At 44.4% G+C, this 21,891-nt stretch overlaps 2 protein-coding genes across 3 annotated transcripts; both read left to right on the plus strand.

Annotated features, from left to right (window-relative positions):
* The first annotated feature begins 152 nt into the window (after window positions 1–152).
* On the plus strand, window positions 153–8,429 carry rilp (Rab interacting lysosomal protein). 2 transcript variants are annotated; one of them, XM_062552260.1, is made up of 9 exons: window positions 153–944; window positions 1,769–1,892; window positions 2,688–2,809; window positions 4,209–4,391; window positions 4,610–4,779; window positions 4,972–5,094; window positions 5,399–5,497; window positions 5,700–5,716; window positions 6,802–8,429. In XM_062552260.1, exons 1-9 carry the CDS (start codon window positions 591–593, stop codon window positions 6,813–6,815), a joined length of 1,206 nt encoding a protein of 401 aa, XP_062408244.1. In that variant the 5' UTR covers window positions 153–590; the 3' UTR covers window positions 6,816–8,429. The 2 variants fall into 2 exon arrangements, with proteins under 2 accessions (XP_062408244.1, XP_062408242.1); XM_062552258.1 differs by lacking the exon at window positions 5,700–5,716 and having other exon boundaries at window positions 158–944.
* A 526-nt stretch (window positions 8,430–8,955) lies between these two features.
* Window positions 8,956–16,611, plus strand: scarf1 (scavenger receptor class F, member 1). Its single transcript, XM_062552890.1, has 11 exons — window positions 8,956–9,205; window positions 9,754–9,815; window positions 10,385–10,486; window positions 11,270–11,804; window positions 12,104–12,322; window positions 12,651–12,779; window positions 13,086–13,189; window positions 13,739–13,856; window positions 14,086–14,210; window positions 14,841–14,978; window positions 15,322–16,611. The coding sequence occupies exons 1-11, from the start codon at window positions 9,099–9,101 to the stop codon at window positions 16,473–16,475; spliced, it is 2,793 nt and encodes a 930-aa protein (XP_062408874.1). The 5' UTR covers window positions 8,956–9,098; the 3' UTR covers window positions 16,476–16,611.
* The last annotated feature ends 5,280 nt before the right edge of the window (window positions 16,612–21,891 follow it).

Here is a 21,891-nt window from a genome sequence, read left to right on the forward strand (position 1 = left end):
ATATAGCGTCGCAGAGACGCAGCAGGCAGTTGAACGATACGATAGTACAATTCAGTGGTTGCGCAGGCAGCACTGCTAATATGCCTTCTCTGGCCCGGATATTTCTTTACGGTTGACCGAGCAAGCGAGCTCGAAGTCAGGAACACGTGCCACGGCAACGAACTCAAGTAGCATTGGTCAGGAGAGAAGGAGGGTCCAGCTAAGGAAAATAAGCCAGTGGGAACAGATTCTTTGCACTATGCCTTCATTTCTCTGGACACTGTAATTTCAGTATTCATACTGCGCACATACGCATGCCTGTGTTGCTTGCACTATGTATTGCGTCGTTAATCATTCTAGCCAGGAAGCGCAAGCTACTTCTGCCTGAAACGTCACACTCCGTTTTCGGGCGCTGTGTCTTCTCATATCGGACAGTATTTGAGAAATTGTGTATCTTTAGAGAAAGTGTTCTTTTCTCATGTCGGTATCAAATGTCGCGTAATTGTTGAAACGCATAGGTCACAGCGCCTTTTTGGGCACAACATGGCATATGCTGACTGTAGTTAGGTACGGACAAGTTTCGATTCCTAAACGTGGCTCCTAAGACCGAAATGGAGAAGAGTTGTGAGAAAATAAGCGACCATAAACAAGAAAAACCAAATGGCTGTCTGGAGAGAACGTGTTCGACTCTCACGGTGGACGATGTGTACGAAATTGCCAAACTTATTGGATCAGAAGTGGAAAAACTTATTGACGGTTATGGTAAAGACAGTGCCGAGGGTCTAGTTCCTAAAATTGTTAAAGTATTAGAGCTACTGGAAAGCTTTGCTGCGAGAAATCATGCTCATAAATCAAGAGAGGAGGAACTGTTAAAGGCATTTGAGACGCTACAGGTTCAACAACAGAAGAAACAACAACGCGGGATCAAAGAATGTGAGGAGGGCAACAACACTACTGAAATACTGGTAAGGCTACCTAGCAATGTAGCTAAAGAGCTAATCCTTTTTAATGTCACCTACTCAGTTTTAGTTTACGTCATCTACGTGGTCTGCTACGATTAATTTGGGCGTGTCTTCTGTGAAACATAAATGATACAATATTTCCTTATTGAAGTGTTTTGCAACATTTATTTAGCGAAACACTGACTGCAGCGATGGTACACAATGTGCAAAACGAATCGCTGCGCTGAGTCCCGTTCGCTGTTGTTATCCATGCAAGAACATACAGTTCACATGCATATTGTTTATATTTACCATGCTTGAACTAACACTGTTCATTGTTAAGAAATAGTTTCAAGATGGTGCTCTCCTCAAGCATGCCATGCAGTTACCATAGTGAAATTGCCATAGTGAAGCCATGTTTAAGCTGTTATATAATAGGGTTGTCTAATGCACTACACTTGATGTGGAGACGCACGTTGAATGCACGTTTAAACATATCCTACTTTCAAACACTAATTGATGACATTACTCTTCCAACTTTGTATTGGCCCACTGTTAGATGTGTGTGTCGGCCAGGAATCAGGATTACTATTTAGGTCAAGCGCTAAAGTTCTGAGGCTGTGTAGTGGGGTTAGGTTTGATCCGCTTGGCTATGAAAATCATTATTCAGCCAGACCTTGATGTAACCTTAGTGGGAAAACAAGCAATTCCTCATTCCTTCTGTGTTTAATACTGTGTATACAACCATCACTCGTCATGTTTTGAAACCATCAAGCCAAATAGTGTATTTTTTTCCATGCCATTCTGCCTGAGGACATACAGTGTCCATGATGTCTGTCCATTCACAGGAGTGGCAGCAGAAGGAGAAGAAGTGGCAGAAACAGCTGAAGGAGCTGCAGGAGCAGGTGCTCCAGCAGCAGGAGGAGAACAAGGAGCTGCTGGGCCAACTACGCTGCACCCACTCCCAGGAAGGTGCGCACCATGACCTCGACGACTGTCATGCCATTATGCACCGTCACAGTTACTATGTAGCTACACTCATATTACGTACTTGATCAGTAGCATCATGGAACTGTGCTGACGATTGGTGAAAAGAATGGCAAAATCGTTCCATTGCAAAATGTGCTAATTTCATTTAGATGAATTGATCTTCAACATGATGTATTCAAGATAAACACTCAAATATAACTTTCCATGATACTTCACGCTTTCTCATTAGGGCATAACATTGATATTACTACATGTGAGAAACAGTGTGGTACTATGAGCTAAGCCAAAACAATACTAATCTTATACTTATTAATACACTATCTCTACTCTTCTGTTCACAAAACATGAACGCTCACATGTTTGTAGTGCATTTGTATAGTAGAGTGTGGTAGCCTAATTGCATTTGATTTGATCTGTTTTGTGAGGGCCTGACCTAGAAACGCTTGTTTTCTCGTAAGGGCATTTCTAATTGATTTACCACCCTGTATGTTTTTTAATGGAAATTGCATTGGCCTCAATCATTGTGGTGTCTGAGGTGTCCTGTCCTGTATTGAATTACATTTCATTAGGGCAGCATTTTAGCAGTGGATGCTCCGTTTTGATGCTGGGGAGTTTTTACCTCTGCTGTCTGTGTGTCTTCAACTCAGGCATACATCCAGCCAAATCAGACCATACCTTGTGAAATCTCTGAGCAATCATTTCATTTGCCAGTGGTGATGTCCTGTGTTTGGTGTTGCCGTGTGCTTTAGTTGTTTGTTTGTTGTGCTCTGTCTGCAGACCGTGTGCAGCGTCAGGAGCGTGAGGTCATGTTGAAGCTGAAAGAGGTGGTGGACAAACAGAGAGATGAGATCCGTGCAAAAGCTCAGGAGATCGCCTCGGTGTCCAAGGAGGGGGAAGCGGTATGGTTCTCTTCCTTATTTTCTTGGTTCTTTCTGTGTTTTTTTTGGACAGGTGCACACACACGTTTCCTCAAACACCCACACTTTCTCACAGATACTCTTTGATCAACTCTCTATTTCTCTTTCTTGCTCTCTCTCCCTCTCTCTCTCTCTCTCTCTAACACACACACACACTTACACACAAACAAGCAACTCAGGTCAGGTCAGGCCAAGTTTCTTTATTGGTACCCATAGGTAAACTAGGTTTACCGTCTAAGAGAGAGAACATCCTTGACATTGTAGAGTAGACCATCACATGACGTACAACACACAAAGCATTAAACATTTACAACATAATTGTAGTAATTATATGTAGTAATTGTACATAGTACATAAGACAGACAGTAGAATACAGATAAAAACATTTGACAGAGTGCTGCAGAAAGTTCCATTCACATGAATGGGCCTACCCAATGTTCCGAGGCAGCCAAGTTATTGCCAAAGGCACATTTTGTTAAGTTTCTTTTCTCGTTTTGGCAAGTAGCCAGGTAGCCCCGCTGCGCGTCGGGGTTCTGTTCCCCCTGTCAGGACTATATTCCGGTAATGCATTATCCCTTACATACAACATATAAAACATCAGTAAGTACCATACATATGTGCCCTCCCTATTCACAAAACCATTGGTGATATTTACTGTCACTATATGGAGCTTGTCAGATCATTAAAAAAAGTCAAGGTTTGCTATCTGGCACTGCCCTGTGTGTGTTCATCTAAGCAGTGCTGAAGTTCATGATGTGGTTTGTGGCACTGCCAGTAGCCCTCCAGGCCAAATGCCTTTTTTCTGCAGAGACACACCTACAGAGAACAAGACAGAGGACATGCCTGAGCAAAAGTCAAATTCTTTATGATCTCTACCATATCCTTCTGAAGAAAAGCTTTATTATGCGGCCCAGACAGGTGCCTCTCATGCTCGGAGATTGATGTAGATATCGTGCCATTTACCTCATTTATCAACCAAATGTCATATTACTCTTGTTTGTTGATTTTGGATTGCGGCTGAATCTATTTATTATGCTGTCAATTAAGGATAGGTGCAATATTGATTGCAAATCAATGTTATGTTGAATCCCAGTTTGAAAGTCATGACTTTTGCATTCAAACTACCTCACTATGGGGATGTCCTTAAGAACCGTCTCTGCCTCTGCCATCAAATTGATACTGACCATGAGTGATGTTTTAATCAGTTTTAATAAAAGTTATATTTTTCTTGCAGAATATGTTAAAAACGTAGTTCAATGTTTCCTTGTGTATGTTCTATTCTGATGTTTCAATGTTTTTGCTGTATATTAGTATATAGGCATGCTATCATCTCAAAGTCATAAGTCTAGTATCCTAACACCGCTAGTGTGTTGATGTGTAGTTGCAGGAGCAGCTGGAGCGCTTCATGAAGATGAACAGTGAGCTGCGGCACAAGCAGAGTGTCATGCAGGCGCAGCTGAAGAGCGCCGTGGAGCGCAAGGCCGACATGGAGGTGGACATGTGCGAGAAGCAGAAGGAGATCGAGCGCCTTGCCACCGAACTGGACAAGGCCAGCGCCAACATGGTCAGTGGAGTTTATGGAGTGCGTGCGTGCGTGCGTGCGTGCGTGCGTGCGTGTGTGCGTGCGTGCGTGCGTGCGTGCGTGCGTGTGTGCGTGCGTGGCATTGCGTGTGTGCATGACATTGGGTCTTTCATTTAAGCTATGGAAATTGTTAGAAATAACCATATACTGTAGATCTGGTTTAAGTGAAACAATCAGCAAACTATCTCTTTTTCTCACAGTGCCCCTTATCTACGCCAACTATCGATCTCACTGACAAGATGATCATTGATCTCAAAGACCCCAACCGGCCATGCTTCACTAAACAGGAAGTGAGGGACATGATCTTTGAGCGCAATGAGCTGAAGGCCAACCTCTTCCTGGTTCAGGAGGAGCTGTCCTACTACCAGAGGTGAGGGAACGTATTCATCCTGTTTATCTGAGTTGATGTTTGGCAACTGTTGTGGAAATGTTAATATTTTTTGTCGTAAATAAATACAACTTTCCTATCTTCATTTAGCCCACTCTAAAGTCTGTGCTTGTGTGTGCGTGTGCATGTGTGTTTGTATGGGTGGGGTGTTTGTATGCCTGTGCACATTAACAGGGAAATCTTGAATGATGAGAGGTGCCCAGGCTTCTTGCTGGATGCGGTGCGTTCTGCAATAAAGAAGCAGAGAACGGTTATCAAGGCCAAAATGTTGGGGGTCCACGTAGACGACTGCAGTAGGTGGGTCACAACTTACAGCTGCCCTCAGTTGAGCTGAGGTAGTACAAACATGCTGATTCAGTGGGTTTAATGTCATACTTATCTCCCAACTCTAATTGTCTCTTTCTCTCCCTCTCCCTCTCCCTCTCTATCTGTCCCTCTCCCTCTCTCTGTCTCACTTGTGTATGTGTGTGTGTGTGTGTGTGTGCGTGCATGTGTGAATGTGTATGTATACTTGCGATTACGTACTTGTTTGCGTGTGTGGGTATGTGTGTGTGTGTGTGTGTGTGCGTGTGCTTGTTTGTGCTTGTATGTGTGTCTGCAGTGATGAGGAGGATAAAGGCCCATTGTTTGAGAACAAGGACGCAGACAATGATGGAGATTGTACTGACAGTAGACCTCCAGAATCTCGCATCAGAAACCTGTAAGTGTTTGGCAGGGCAAAGGTTCAAAGGTGCTGACATTTTATGGACAGTAGCCATTGAAACTCCAATAAGATATCAGTATGATTGGCTGTAAAACTCTTGATTTTTTATAATAACTGTACTGTATTGTCTATCACTACTGTTTTGACAGCTTTTTTTGTTATTGTTCTCATGGTACTTTTTGTGCTATAAATGTTTCAGAATGCAAACATATTCAGGTTAGTTAAACATTACCAGCTCTCAGGTGGTTGCAACATTGATAATCATACTTTCTTTGACAGTTTGTAAATTGCGAGGCGCTATCAACATTGTGGTAAATTCCAAACTACAAATAGTGGATGTGGATACTTACCTGGTTTTAACAAGTTTAATCTATTTGATTATTTAACTGAAATGAACCCAATAACCAGAAGCTGTAATTTCTGCCCACTCTTGATATTTCTGTAGTAAAATCCAGTAGATGTGTCAAAGCTATAGCTTCTTTCATCTGTTAACTATAACTCATTTCAGCAGTTTTAAATCCGTTGTAGACTGCAAATAATCGTAATAAACATAATCTTAACCATGCTAAAACTATTATCTTTAATAGATTTCTGTACAGTCACCAGATAGAGAGACTGTTTATTAACAGACATATAGTGTATCAATCCATCAATCAAGCACTAACACTTGGCATGATAGTCATTATGGTGTACTGTGTCCCTTTTTTCAGTTCATTTCTTGGCAGATGAGCGTTAGGAAGCCGCCAACAGGGTTTTTCCTGGCTCAGAATGAAGCGACAACAAACGATCCTGTTGTCATTTCTACTGTAATAGCAACAGAGATAGAGATAAACAAAAATATGTGGAAACATGTGGAAACCTTTAACACTGGCAACAAACCACTTTGGCAAGTGGCAAAATATACCCACACAGGAAAACCACTGTCTTCTCATGTCTCTCAGGGTTTTCTGTTGAACAGCCTGGCACAAAAATTAAAACAAGGGCATTTGGAAATGAGATCTTAAACCAATTCACAGAAATGACAGAGAAGTGCAGTGTTATGTGGCATGTTTAAACGTGCATAACATACACTGTTATGTGAACAAGGTTCAATCAGACAATGTTGACAACAATACCCAGAAGTTATGTTGTTTTGGGTCAGTGTTAACTTCTGAAGTAATGGGGTATGAATGTCAATGTAGCTGCCAGTGAAATATTCCTTTCTCCCCCACCTCGTTGACAGTCCTTTATCTTTGAGAAAAGTGTCCTTTTGTCTTTCCAGGCGTAATCTGTGTCTGTTATCTCCTCTTTTCTCCTGTAAGGTTTGGTTTCCTGACCCGGTCGGGCAGCTACAACAAGAGCCCCAGCCCTAACAACGGCGGCTCGTCCTGGGAAATCATCGTCCCCGAAGATACGGAGCCTGAGGCGGAGGTCGAGCCTCGCCGCTCACCCTGACACCCTCCACTCTCTCCTCCTCCATCCCCTCCTCTCCGCCTCCACCCCTCCACAACATGCCTGCTTCTGTGGGGTCCACAGTAATGTCCAGTCCAGCACACACACAGATTAGACCCTGCAGGCAAGGCGTGGGCTCATGCTATTCGAGGACTACAGTAGACAGAAAAAAAAGGACTCGACTTTCTGTAAAAACCTTTTTTTGAAAGGTTGTTTGTTACTGTCTGGTTTTCCACGATTACTGAAGGTGGCAGTATTTCAGGGGATTGTGATTCCCTGTTGGTTATTCGGAATGATTTTTATGATGGTGTAGATGTTGTTGATCATATGGCATACATTTGGTATTTCCAACAGAAACTGTATATAGTACATATTTGTTTTTGAAGTCTGCTCAAATTTTAGCAGCTATTTTTGTAGACATATTTTATATATTACAAACATTAACCAAAGATTCAAACAAGCATTGAGAACAAACATTTCTAATTGCAGGTGCCATAACTGGACACAAGGGGGCATTGAAGCAATATATTTTTGACACAGTTTAATGACAACAAAAAAAATGTAACATGCCTTCGAAAGACATTTTAAATCTAATATCTAATCAGTGTAACCCAAGGCCATTTATATTAGCACATATAAAGCCATGAGCAGTATATTTACCATATGTGTTTCTCAGTATGCACTTTGTAATGCCCTCCAGCCAGAATGTACAGATTTAGTTATTTCCGGTACTCTTCTTTTAACTCTGATTCCTCCGTGTTCTGTGTTCATAGTGCAGTGCAGTTTATTGTTGTCAACAACTGAAAGTGCTCTTGGACTTACTATAATGATAACCTGGAGATGACCGCAAATATGATGTCAGGTAGAAACTACTGTACATTGCATGCATTTTTGGTATTATGTTTATTAAAAATGCAATCAAATATAATAAAATGTCAAAATTAGACACAAGAATCATAGAGTGCATGATAATTCTGCATCATCTTCATTAGAATTCCCTCATTTGTTGTAGGCTCGGAAGCACTTTTCCTTTTCTTGACAACTGTTAAACACTTGACACCTGTAACATGGTTGTGGGTGTACAAACATGATTCCATGTTGTAAGTGAGTTTTGTCAATAGGGCATTAGCCTCCTCTGTAGTTTGTGGTGGGCTGTGCTTCCTTTAGGTTTAGTGTGTGTATGTGTGGAAGAGAGAGAAAGGAAGTGTGTGTTTCCTTCAGGGGGAAATGAGAGCTCACACGTGTGCCCTTAGACATCAGCAAGAGGAGGGTAAGATCATGACTTCCATATCCCTCCTCCTTCGAACCTCAGTGGTATTCAACAATGACAACACACTGTATGCACATAGACTTATAGATTATTGTACAGGTCTCTCAGTGGAGGCGATATGTGCCAGCAAGAATTTGTTTCCTTAATGTTTTATTTTTGTAAGCATGTTTGTTTTCATGGGGAATCTTTGTGCTACAAAACCAAATAAATATTTGAAATTGACTTCCATATTGACCTGTTTCGTGTCATTGCCTGCTATTTGTGTGTCTGTTTGTCTGTCTGTCTGTGCGTGTGTGTGTGTGTGTCTGTGTTTGTGTTTGTTTGGGGGAGGGAAGGGAGGTCACCCAACTTTTTAAATATGTACCGGTAATTAGAGAGTCTTCGGCTGGAAAGCTGTTCTCACTAGAGAGATTTGGATATCAGTCTTAGGTGTCCCAGGTCATTTCTATCTCTCTTTCTCTGTGTGTGTGTGTGTGTAATTTGATGTGTGTGTCTGTCTGCCACTCCAGTCTTGTCCGCCTCCTTGACCTTTATGGGCGTGATGGCTGGTGAGTGTGTGGGCTGGAGGGGCGGTGTGCTCTCATCGGCCCCTTGCTCAGCTTGTAAAAATGCTGCTCGCCCCTTCCCAGAATTCTGCGCTCTGATTGTGTCTTAAAACAGCACGGCGGCTCACTGAATAGGAGGAAGCCGCCTGCACTTCCCCAGGAAACTCGGGGAGAGGAAATGGACGAGCTTGGAGAGCACGGCGCGGCGGCCGGCCGAAGCAGACACACCGCAGGGAGAGAGGGCGAGAGAAAGGGGGCGAAGAGGAGACTGTCCTTCAGAGACCAGGGCTGGAGAGAGGAGTGAGGGCCCCTGTCTGGAGGCAGGGCCGGCGGCTCGAAGAAGACGAGGACGATGGACGTCCGTCTGATTGGTCTTGGGCTTCTGGTCTTGGGCTGCCTCGGCTCCGGCGCGGCGCAGAAACTCTCGCGGAGTGGACGGAACGTGTGTCTGGACCACAGGTGGTTTCCCCATGGCCACAGCTGCTCTGCTTGCTTGCTTGCTTGCTGTCCTCTTGTCTTTATTCCACCAGGGCACTTTCACTTCTGTATTGTCTCTCTTCCTTTAGATGGGTGATGTTGGTATTTTGTACAAAATGGGGCTAAAGAGTGTTGGAGGAGTTTAGGACAGATTGCTTGCGCAGGAGGTTTTCTATTGCTACCCATAGGGGTCCCTTTAACTGCATGCTGTCTATTTGTGCTATCCGCCACACTCTTACTTTACTTTGATTACTTTAACATCTGACTGAGCTTGCCTAGAGCGTTTCGCATGTATATACAATAGACATTTAGTCATTTGGCAGATGGTGTTCTCTCGGCATTTTGTAAGTGAGGTGCAAAGCAAATAAACAGTTTTATAACGGATGAGACGTGAAGCAAAATGGAAAATGTCTCAGGCTTTTTATTCAAGAAAATGAAAGGGAAAACATTTTTAAAACACCGACTCTGCTGCAGATCATATAGAAATGTGGGTTTTCTCTCTGTAACGATGGTTGTGTTTGTGTTCACAGGGATCCATCCTCTCTGGTTTGCTGTGATGGCTGGCGTCAGCAGGGAGACGAGTGCACTATCCGTGAGTGTCTCTGCTTTCCCTGTTCACTCTGTTCAAATGTGCTTCCTCACTACATTTACTTTACATAGAGGTAAACAGAGGGGAGCTAGCTTCCTGTCCTGTAGATGTCAGCACTGTCATCTGCTCTCTCTCTCTCTCTCTCTCTGTGTGTCTTTGTGTCTGTCTGTGTGTCTGTGTGTCTGTGTGTCTGTGTGTCTCTGTGTCTTTGTGTGTGTGTGTGTGTGTGTGTGTGTGTGTGTGTGTGTGTGTGTGTGTGAGAGAGAGAGAGAGATAGAGAGAGTAAGAGACAGTGAGAGAGATTGAGAGTGTGTGTGTCTGTGTGTCTGTCTATGTGTGTGTGTGTGATCTGCTCTGGGTGTGTGTGTGTGTGTGTGTGTGTGTGTGTGTGTGTGTGTGTGTGTGTGTGTGTGTGTGTGTGTGTGTGAGAGAGAGAGAGAGAGAGAGAGAGAGAGTAAGAGACAGAGAGAGAGAGATAAAGAGTGTGTGTGTGTGTGTGTGTGTGTGTGTGTGTGTGTGTGTGTTTGTGTGTGAACTTTGGAATTGAATCCCAGCATGACCCTGTGTTCCAGCTCTGTGCGTGGGAGAGGGGGCTTGCCAGCAGGATGAGGTGTGTGTCTATCCAGGAATGTGTCGCTGCAGGCCTGGCTACTTTGGCGCTCAGTGCAAAACCTGTAAGTGAACAGTCAATGGGACCACGCAAGGAAGCAAGCATTTGTTAAGGAAACAAATTTCTTTCTGAATGAATAATGTATCATAAATAAATAAATGTTCTTCCTTAAAATACTGGGGTCATAAGTATTGGCAGCCTATGTTAACCCTAAATTTCCTTAAGTTCCCTTGGCCTTTGGAATTAAAATGGTATCACATACCACATATCACATACCATTCACCATACCTAGAGATGGGCACAGTGTTTTATTCGGTTTGATGCTCATTGACCTCAACGCAAATCAAACCAGCTAATAGGTTAACTGAACAAAACACCATGCCAATCTCTTGGTATGCTGAGGGTGTGTGATGATGTGGGGCTATTTTAGTTCCAAAGGCCAAGGGAACTTTACCAGGATGCATAGTGTACTGGATCCATGAAATAAGTGGCCTTTAAAAATAAAAATCTGCCTGCCTCTACGGGATTATGGCACATAAGGTTTACATAGTTGCCAATACTTATGACCCCAGTATTTTAAGGAAGAGCATTCATTTATTTATGATACATTATTCATTCACCAAGAGAATTGGTGTCCTTGGTCCTTGGTTGGATATTTCCTCATTTTATTTCTTAAGGCATCAAGATCAATTTCCAAAAGATCATTTTATATTCAACTTTTTAGTCAACTTTAGCATGGGTGCTGCCAACACTTTCAACCATCACTGTAGATGCCATGATTTAGTGTTTCTATATTTAAGAATGCTATAACATCGTTGCTTCTCCCCTGCTCTCTGTATGTATGCAGCCTGTCCTCCTGAGTTCTGGGCATCCGACTGCCGTGAGCACTGCCTGTGCCACCCGAATGGGCGCTGCCACCCGGCTACGGGCGAGTGCACCTGCCTGCCCACCCGCTGGGGCCCGCTATGCCAGCACGAGTGCATGTGTGGCCGCCACGGCCACTGCGACCCGCTGCACGGCAACTGCACCTGCGACGAGGGCTGGTGGACGTCTACCTGTGCCAAGATGTGCCACTGCTTCGAGCAGGGCACGACGACGTGCGTCCAGGCGACGGGCCAGTGCGTGTGCAAGCACGGCTACTACGGCCAGAAGTGCAGCCTGCGCTGCAACTGCTACCTGTCGCCCTGCGAGCAGAACACGGGCCACTGCCAGTGCGTGAGAGGCTGGTGGGGGCCGGGCTGCGACCGACACTGCAACTGTGACCTCAGCCACGGGGAGTGCCAGCCCAGCAACGGGGAGTGCGTGTGCGAGCCCGGTTACAAGAGCCCTGTGTGCCACGAGCCCTGCAGCCCTGGACACTACGGCAGCGGGTGCCTGACAAGGTGGGGAGACGAAACCAGTCTTTGCTACTTTTATTGCCATTTACTGCGTTGTAATTACTCATCATAGACACAATTAGTGCTGCTATTATGTGGTATAGTTATTGTGCTATATACTGCTATAAACATCACCCTGTGTGCACTCTGTATGTAATATAAAATGGCAGTTTGTCTGTATTGTTTCCTATCCTTTAAGAATTGGTATGGAGAGTAGACTTCACTAAAAGCAGAATATATTCATGATAGATCTTATGTCAAGTGCGTTGCATGCATAATTAGGGTCCAGCCTCCTGTCTGTCCAGGTGTGGTCACTGTGTTAAGGGCGCCGCGTGCTCTGCAGTGGACGGCTCTTGTGAGGCCTGCGATCCGGGCTGGAACGGCACGCGCTGTGACCAGCTCTGTCCCGTTGGATACTACGGAGACCACTGTCATAAAGCATGTCCAACTTGCAAGAACCAAGAGGCCTGCGATCCAGTGACAGGGGAGTGTTCTCACTGTAACCCCGGGTGGATTGGCCCCAGGTATGAAGAGAGAGCAAAAAGTGTTTTCTTAGAAATTAAGTTACTTAACTGACAGGGAAGTGTTCTCACTGAAACCCTGGCTGGATTGGCTAAGGTATGAAGAGAGAACAAAGAGTGTTTTCTTAGAAATTAAGTTACTTAACTTCAAAATTGGATGTGTGTCATGTAGAAATGTGGCCGGTGAACCTACAGTATTTACCACAGTGTAACACTGAGAAATTAATTAAGGATTATGACAACATAAACCAAGGACAGGAAGTCGTGGTCACCATTTCCGTTTCTCATTTTATTTTCACATTGATGGCTTTTCTTGGTTTGACTGCTGCAGGTGTGACCGTTTGTGTCCCGCGGGAACGTTTGGCGACGGCTGCCGCTCTCAGTGCAGCCCCTGCTATTATGGACGCTGTGACCCTGTGGCAGGAAACTGCATCTGCCAGCCTGGTTTCCAGGGCGACAGGTCAGGGCCTTGTGCATTTAACACCTCTGTGCTTCGGATCTCATATGAAAAATGAAATGTACTACAGTACTGTACTAGATGGTGTACTGCATTGTTCAATACTCAGTGAGTGACTGTATAGCATATTATTATAGCGTATTACAGCATGAACATATTTGCATTGAATCTATAAGATCTAGAATGCAGTGTCCCTGATTGTGCCCTTGCTGGTCAGACAAGGAGGTACCAACCAAGTGCAAATACAATGATTGTGAATGTGTAAGTAGTGTGTGTGTGTGTGTGTCTGACTCTTCAATTACTTTGCAGCTGCAACAGCACTTGTCCAGATCACCTCTACGGTGTGAACTGCTCATCTGTGTGTGACTGTGGTGAAGTGGACTGTCATCGTGTCTCAGGAGCGTGCCTCTACAGTATGTCCCTGTCCACTTTACTGGACACCACTCTACACCACTCTGACAAATTGGGGTTGATGCTCCGTAGATGTTGATTTATGCTCTGTAGATGTTGATTGATTGATGCTCTGTAGATCTTGATTGTTGCTCCGTAGATGTTGACTGATGCTCCATTGATGTTGATTGATGCTCTGTAAATGTCTTTCTGCTGTCCTGTTGAAGTGGTTACAGTATTTGCACTGGCACAGCATTTCAAAAGCCGGATTTTATCTGGGACAGTCTGTTTGGCCCAAGCATATTGACTCTTGCCAAAGCGTGCTGATGTGGAACTTGTGAAAGACGTGCACATGTGTGTCTATTTATGTGTGTGTGTGTGTGTGTGTGTGTGTGTGTGTGTGTGTGTGTGTGTGTGTGTGTGTGTGTGTGTGTGTGTGTGTGTGTGTGTGTGTGTGTGTGTGTGTGTGTGTGTGTGTGTGTGTGTGTGTGTGTGTGTGTGTGTGCCTGCGTGTGCGTACGTGTGTGTCTGTGCCTGTGCTTGCGTGCATATCTCTGTGGATGCATCATTAGGCTCCCACGCAGGTCTCATCGTGGGGCTTCTCATCCTTGTGCTGCTTGTGCTGCTCGTGCTGCTCTGCTGCTGCTGCTGCTGCTGTTTGGGAAAAGTGCCCACTGATGGGAAAGAGAGGTGGGGCTTAGTTAAACACTCCTTTCAACACATAATTTATCACTCAAACGTAAACAAGCACATTACCACAAATAGCGTCACTGCAAGTCGTCAGAGATTGCCCATGGTTTGCTTCTGTTATATTCAAATACTTTTCATTTAGTTTTTGCATGTAGTGCACTATTCAAATGAGATGTGTGTGCGAGATGACCCGTGCACATCTCTGACTTGCGATGTTTTGCCACCAAAGGGTTGCCGTGGGAGATGGAGGTCCTGCCCTGCGGATGAAACACCATGTGTACAGTGTGTTGGCTACTGTGAGCTCATCCATCCCTTGCACCAGCTTGTGGACGTCAGGGTTGCCCAGAGTTACAGGTCAGGTGTACGGCACACGTGACACCGAGGCTACATCGAACACCAGTCTAGGAGACATCATTATTTAGTTGCCTATAACAAAGTAACCTGATTATTTGGGTTGAAAAGATTTAAGATTAAAGGGACACTTCACCAATTAGCATTAAGCTTTCTATACAAAGCGTAATGCTAATCGGTTAAGTGTCTCTTTATAGTATTTAATTTGACTCCTTAGGCTTTCATGAAAGTAATGATTTCATCGATGCAGTCATTTTTAAGTGGTGTTTACATACCTGTCATACCAAAGCTATTATCAGAGACGGTTGAAGTATCTTTGCTATTATTTTTAGTTTCAGTTCTCACAATGTAGATGTTATTTCAAAGCTGCATATTTTGTTAAAAAAATCCAAAATCCCCTTGCACAGCCAATTAAGTTGGCCAATTAAGTTGGCACAGCCAATTTCAAAGCTGCATATTTTGTTCAAAAAATCCAAAATCCCCTTGCACAGCCAATTAAGTTGGGTTGTTGGGTGCATGGTGACTTGCAGATTTACGATTAATAAAAAAGAAAAAAGAAAATGCATATTTTGTTTTTAGATTGTCTATAATTTGAAGATCTTGAGATCTGAAAACTCTCTTTTGTGTCTTTAGTGTCTCATCACGATCCTGAGCTGACGTTCAACCATAGCTTCATTGAGCCGCCCTCATCTGGTTGGTTAACTGACAACTCGTTTGAGAGCGATGAGGGAGAGGAAGGGGAGGCCTTGTACTGTGTTCCACCTAGAGAAGGTAGATTGGAACCCATTTTTAAAATGTCAATATACAGTGTGTAGTCAATATTCTGTACATTTTGAAACATTTTATTTATTCCTTTTAAACATTTTAATTCCTTTGATGCTTGGAAGTTCCTTAAAATAACAGGAAATATTCTTTATTCATTGCAATGATTAATATTTCATGGTGAGGGAAACAAGTGAGAGAATTGTCTGTAAAAATGTACAGAACATACAAAATATACAGAAAATGTACTGGCAATTTTTACAGATTTTTACAGATTTTTTTCACAATGTAATGACTGACGGTATGTCAGATCCTGACCCATCCTCTGCCCTGATCTTTGCCTCTTGGTCAGATATCTCCACAGTAGCGGGAGGGGAGTTCCAGGAGCTGAGCTCCAAGTGCAACATGTTCCCTGACCCGTCGGCCTTCAGCTCTGAGGACATGGCTCTGGCCTTCGGCATCCCGCGCACCTCCAGCATCGCCAAGTCCAAGCGTCCATCCGTCTCCTTCGCTGAGGGCACCAAGTTCAGCCCCAAGGAGCGCCGTGGCTCGGGACAGGAGCTACCGGCTGTTGCCCGCAAGCCCAAGACTCCTTGGGGGGTCCTCATGGTCTCTGCTCTCCAGAGCCGGGAAGAGGGCGGGACGGACAGGGGGGACCAGGAGCCAGAGACGGGCGAGAGCCTCGTGGACGAGCCGAGGACCGCGGAAGATCCGGACGATCCCGAGGCCGGGAGGTACGCCACCGCTCCCTCCCGCAGCACCCTCGCCGTGCCCGGAAGCAGCCGGCGACGCACACTGTCCAACCCGACCAAGAAGAACTCCCAAGCGCCGGCCCTGACCGGTAGCCACCAGTCGGAGGATGCCGTGGACAAGGTGACCACTGTGTATGTGACTGTGGGAAAAGCTCTGCGTGGGTCCAAGGCAGAGACCAGTTCAGAGGGGCCAGTACAGGCCATGCTGCGCCGACTGGGCAGCATCCAGAGGCAGAGGGAAGAAGGCAGCAAGCCCAAGGCCCGTGGAGAGGCCATCGTCAAGCCCCCGCGGAGGAAGCTGGGAGCACGGGCCGCAGTCTGGGAGCAGGTGGTGAGCACCGGAGGAGGGGGGAGCCCCCCTGGCGCTGTGCCCATGAGGAAGCCCAGTCGCCGGAAGCACACGACCCTCAGCTCCCCCTGTCCCATGAGCTCCAACGAGAGCGCGCAGGAGGGTGCCGCCCCGAAGAGGCCGCTGTCCTCCATCTTGAAGAGCGTCCCAGAGTGGGTGGCTTCTGCGTCGGCGAGGAGAGAGGTCCAACCGGCCGAGCCCCGAGCTTGCTGCCCAGATCCTCCAGGAGAGGACGGGTATCTGACTGTGGGACCTGCACAAATTGCAACCAACCTGGGGGAAGTCATCACCAATGAAGTCATTATGGCCTGTGATGATGATGATGATGGACCAAAGTATGAAAATGTCATGCATTATGAAAGCAAGCATAGTAGTACCAATTATGAAAATATCCATAATATCTGATTATATTTTACTTTAGCAAATTATTCTCCATTTCTTCTCTTGGTACTTGGGGTCACAAAACTACACGTATACACAGATTTAGCACAAGATGACTGCATTATAATCTGTCTTGTAACCTCAGTCTGATTATTGTGTATTTGTAATGACACATGTACCTGCAGATGTATCTGTACCTCTTCTGACTTATGCCAATTAAAATGGACTTGAACAGACTGTGGCTCTAAGTCAGTGTTTTAAGGTTCATTCTGTATCAAACCACCCAATTTGAACAAAAATACACAGGTCATCCTTTCAGAAAAAACTCAACATCAAGATCATCATTTTCAACTCATCAGTGTCACAGGGTGCCATTCATTGTTTTTTTTATCCCTAAGGCTAGATGACAGTTTCACTGGATGCATTTTTAATTCCTTTCATGGGAAACGTCGCCCTTTCGTATCCCCTCTGTCTCTGAGCCAAGTAACGCGTGCATGTGCATGTGCAATGACCCAACCCTCACGTTTCTGTAGTATGCAAATCTTTCTGCTGAATTATGCATGCAAAGTTCTCAGTCACCTGAGGATAGGTATGATTGACAAATATGTTTTGGATGACCTACTTGCATCAAAAGGTTGCCGTAGGTGATGTAAGTATTGGAGGTCCTGCCCCACAACCAAGTATTATCAAGTAAATCGGTAAACTTTGTAAATCACGTTTCTACACAAGTATACTTGTGTACAAGTATGCCATCTGTGAATTACTGAACACACACCGCACACAGTGAACACACAGTGAGGTGAAGCACGTGCTAACACAGAGCAGTGATCTGCCTTGCTCAAGGGCTCTTCAGCCATGGATGTGGGCATGGGAGAGCAGTGCACAGTTTTCCTATACTGATCGGGGCTCGACCCCTCGGAAAGTCTTCAGTTACAAGCCTGAAGCTTATCAGTAGGCCACGGCTGTCCTGAGAGGGTGAGCCTGGCAGAGGATGGTTTTGATCCGTCTCTACTTCTGGGTTATGGGCCCAGCACACTTCTGCTGCACCACTCTGCACCGCCTCACTCCAGAGGGGAGTCGAACCATTTGTCATATTTAGTGCCTATTGTGGAGCAACCTAGTAATTTGTGTCAAGAAGTTGTAGGTTGTAGTTGTATCAATAAATCATCTTGAAGATTCTTTTTTGAGAAAATAATTTCAATGCTTACAATGCGGTGTGTGTGTGTGTGTGTGTGTGTGTGTGTGTATGGATATTGAATGTTGATATTGGATATTGAATGTTCGTCAATCCTCATCTGTATGGGTGGGAGGTGTACACACCTGTACTTGTCAACACCTTTTGTGCCAATTGTGGAGCAACCTACTATTTTGTGTCAAGAAGTTGTAGGCATCAATACATCATCCTGAAGATATTTTTTTGAGAAAATCATTTCAATGCTTAAAGTTGCAGTCAGCGATTGTACTTTTTTTTTTGTCACAGCAATAATCTCCTCACGACCCCTTAGCTGTCCATTCTGTGAGTAGGCCTACACTGTAAAAAAAGTTTCTGTAGGCAGCCAAGGTTCCAAAAACTTGAAACAAAGTGGCCTGATATATTTGATTGCAAAACACCATCCCTCCCCCTTTATATTATGCCGTAGCTCTTTATACTGAGACAGAAGTGTGTCTGTGCACGTACATTTCTCACCACCTGCATCATAAGATTGACCTGATTTTTGCAGGTCTTAAAGTGAGCCTGCTTGTTTGATCTACTCTAGTAGTTACTATACTGTGGTCAGACCCCCACTGACGGGAAAATTAGGGGATTCTTGAGGTGAACGTTTGATCCCTCCTTTCATGTCTCTCCCTCCTCCTCTATCTCTGAGCCAAGTAATACATACACGTGACGTGCATGTGCGACCCAGCCCTCATTTCTGTAGTATGCAAATCTTTCTGCTGAATTTTGCACGTGGCGTTCTCAGTCACCTGAGGATGTTTATGAATGACGATGTATTTTGACCTACTTTCATCAAAAAGTTGCCAGAGGTGTTGGAGGTCCTGCCCCACAACTCAAGTCGCACATCTTAATCGTTTTGACTGCTGTGAAATCATATACTTGATTCTCTGACAGGAAGAACAAAGACTACATACAGTGATATAGAAAAATGTATAGAATATTTGTCAATCCTTGTCTGTATGGGCGGGAGACGTGCTTGTCAAACACACTTGTCTTACTAAGTAGGCCTATTTTGGAGCAACCTACTGTAATATGTGTGTCAAGAGGTTGCAGGCTACACCTGTACCTCTACAGTATGTCCCTGTTATTGTTGTTATTGTTGTTGCATGTTATTGGACACCACTCTACTTGTACACAACACTGGAAACAGAGGAGCTGAGTAGATGTTTGTCTGCTGTCCTGTTGAAGTGGTTACAGCATTTGCACTGGCACAGCATTTCAAAAGCAGGATGTTATCTGGGATCTGTCAGGGAGTCTGTTTTGCCCAAGCTATATGTTTGAATCTTGCCAAAGTAAACCTGTGAAAGACGTGTGTGTGTGTGTGTGTGTGTGTGTGTGTGTGTGTGTGTGTGTGTGTGTGTGTGTGTGTGTGTGTGTGTGTGTGTGTGTGTGTGTGTGTGTGTGTGTGTGTGTGTCCGTGCCTGTGCTTGCGTGCATATCTCTGTGGATGCATCATTAGGCTCCCACGCAGGTCTCATCGTGGGGCTTCTCATCCTTGTGCTGCTTGTGCTGCTCGTACTGCTCTCTCTATCTCTCTATCTCACTCGCTTTCTCTCACATGTACACAACCACGCAATGTCGTACATCATGTCATATATTGCTTATGGGAACATCCCCCCATCACGTTTGCATGCTTCTGTTATATTCAAATACTTTTGATTGGTTTTTGCGTGCAGTGCATCATGTGTGTATGATTACCTGTGCACATCAGTTCTTTCAGAGCCTCCCTTGGTTCCTTAGTAGGAACGGTATGTAAGAAATGTATTTAAAATAGGGCTGTCAATCGATTAAACATTTTAATCTAATTAATTACATACTCTGTGATTAATTAATCTAAATTAATTGCATAAAGAATTTTTGCTGTTAAAGCATTTTAAATATCTCAGTTCAAATGAATCATTGAATAATCAGCATTAGTGACATTAAAGTTCAAAAAAGTTGTATTATTACTTTCACTGTTCAAATAATGGCCATAACAATCTATAATATGACCTAATATGCTAAGGAAATAAATTCAAAAGTGCCTCGGGGCCTCAATGTCAACACTGTTTCTTTGCATTGATTTGGTACCTTAGAGGTCAAAGGTCACAATCGATTAATCTGCGTTGTTTTTTTAATCTGTTAATTTTCCTAAAATTAATTAATCAAAATTAATCAGTTAATTTGACAGCCCTAATTTAAATCAATCATAAAATGGCCCTGATATGTCACTTGAGAAATTATGTTAATTTCAAATACTTATAATTTCAAATACTTATATATATATATCATTGACAGCAGTACTCCGGCCAGGATATTGTCATTTTAAAAGTGAAGTTGCGGCCTTCAACTGATGTTGTCATGTTGTTTTGGCCTGATGCACCACCCTCCACTACTAATCACAAAGTCAGTAGTGTTTCGGCGTCCGGGTTGCCAGCTCTGCCCTAGTTATCACAGCTGCAGCTATAAATGTGTCGGATAAAAAAAAAATGTGAAAGTGTAGTAGGATAGACTCTGACTGCTGGCCCAGTGTCTTCCCTCTGGTCTGCCTTGGCTAACGAGGGGCGGGGCAATGACCTTAATTGGTTAACTGGCTCTGTGCAGCCTATTTAAGAGCTTGGTGGTTAGCAACAGTGTAGGCTCTGCTGCGTCCGAGCACACGATTGCCTTCCACCAGGTACCACCTTTTTGAGTGTTTCTGTTTGTGTTAGTTTTGTCCTTGTGTTTGTTTTGTCTTTGTGTTTAATGTTTATTGTTCTATGCACTGTACTGTAGCTGGGTGCCCTGCCTGTCCGGACCACGGCAGGGGTGATGTTGCCGGCTCAGGCTGCCTACAGGTGTAGGTAAGGTAGACTACACATTTTACCTACGTTCAAGATCAGTTGCAGTTATAATGTCTGTTTTGTTTCTTTAGCCTGGCCGGCTTCTCCGGACTGCTACAGTTGGTCGGGCTGCTGTCTTGTCTTCCTTTTAGTTTTGTTCGTTGTTTGATTTATTATTTTGTCTAAGTTACTTTTGGTTTGGTTGTCTTTGCCTGTTGTCTTTCTTTTGTGAGCAGGCAGAGTATTAATGGGGGGGCCTAGTCACCTGCTGGGGAACTAGTGTAATTGCACGTGTGTGAACAGAGTTGCTTGCTGTGGAGAGCTGCACGACAGTCTGAAACACTTTCATATACTTGCCGTGAGTTTATTGGTGGGAAATTGTCATCCTTGATATTAGCCTGTCCCCTCAGGCAAGCTCTACCTGCCTCAGGTATTTGTTGTCCTCCCCCTCCTTTGTTAGAATGTCTCTGTTGTCTTTGTGTTTAATAAATGCTTTAAGTAGGCTACGGAGTTCATGTCTCGCTTTATAGAACCTGTGCAGCTCTTTCAATAAGTCTCGATCTCTTAAAGATTCCCTGAGGCGCTAGGCTCCAGGGTGGCGTAGACTACAGACATGGGATGTTGGGTTTTTGCCCTGACTACCCTGTTACAAAAGTGATTAGGCCTACAGTACCAGTTTTGGGCACAATCTTACATACGGTTCTGTCCATAGGGTTCTGTCACAGTAAATCTGTTCCAGCCAGGGAAAAAGTTCTAATCAGAGCCATATAAATACTATACTCTCAGTTAGGATGATTGGCATCTTTGGGTGCCCTAGGCGGGTGCTGAATGTATGGTCATGTGATGGGTCACATTCCTCCTGTTACCCACATGCCTGATGAAGATCCAAGGTGATCAAAATGTTGCTGTTTTTAAAGTAGCCTCATAACGTTTATATTTGTAGAGCAATGGATGGATGGTTTTGGCTTCATCTCTGCTGTACTCCCGGCTCTGTGCCTGCAGTCCTGACACTCCTTGGCAAAAGTTTGAGATCATGAGCAGACAGGTTCCCCATTGTGAGCACTCAATCAGTAGCAGTTTATGGCATGGGCGGCATTTTGTAGGGTGGCACAAGCACTTTAAAAAGCGCTCTTTAAGTATCCTTTAAACCAATGACAAGGGGCATCTGTCATTCCCTTTTACAGCAAGCAGCAACTTTAACCAGCGGGTCAGTATTTTGATAAGTCACCGGCACATGTGAAGGAATCTGCTCGCAAGACCGTATGGAACAGGGATCCCTCTACAACCCTTGGCACAAGGTTTAATAAAAGTGGAGCGCAACTTCTCTTTATTGAGTGTAAGATAAGAACAAGCCTTGCGTCACACTGAGCCTACCTTGCTGTAAGGGCTATATACAGTATGACATTGTATGAGGAAAACGAGA

This window comes from Sardina pilchardus, chromosome 13, assembly GCF_963854185.1.
Source record: "Sardina pilchardus chromosome 13, fSarPil1.1, whole genome shotgun sequence".
In the NCBI taxonomy this organism is placed as follows: domain Eukaryota; kingdom Metazoa; phylum Chordata; class Actinopteri; order Clupeiformes; family Clupeidae; genus Sardina; species Sardina pilchardus.

Coding starts and splice junctions, on each gene's coding strand:
- rilp (XM_062552258.1), top strand. CDS start 591: ATGGAGAAGAGTTGTGAGAAAATAAGCGACCATAAACAAGAAAAACCA. Junction 5,095..5,398: donor CACGTAGACGACTGCAGTAG/GTGGGTCACAAC, acceptor GTGTGTCTGCAG/TGATGAGGAGGATAAAGGCC. Junction 5,498..6,801: donor GAATCTCGCATCAGAAACCT/GTAAGTGTTTGG, acceptor TTCTCCTGTAAG/GTTTGGTTTCCTGACCCGGT.
- scarf1 (XM_062552890.1), top strand. CDS start 9,099: ATGGACGTCCGTCTGATTGGTCTTGGGCTTCTGGTCTTGGGCTGCCTC. Junction 11,805..12,103: donor GGCAGCGGGTGCCTGACAAG/GTGGGGAGACGA, acceptor CTGTCTGTCCAG/GTGTGGTCACTGTGTTAAGG. Junction 13,857..14,085: donor CCCACTGATGGGAAAGAGAG/GTGGGGCTTAGT, acceptor TTGCCACCAAAG/GGTTGCCGTGGGAGATGGAG.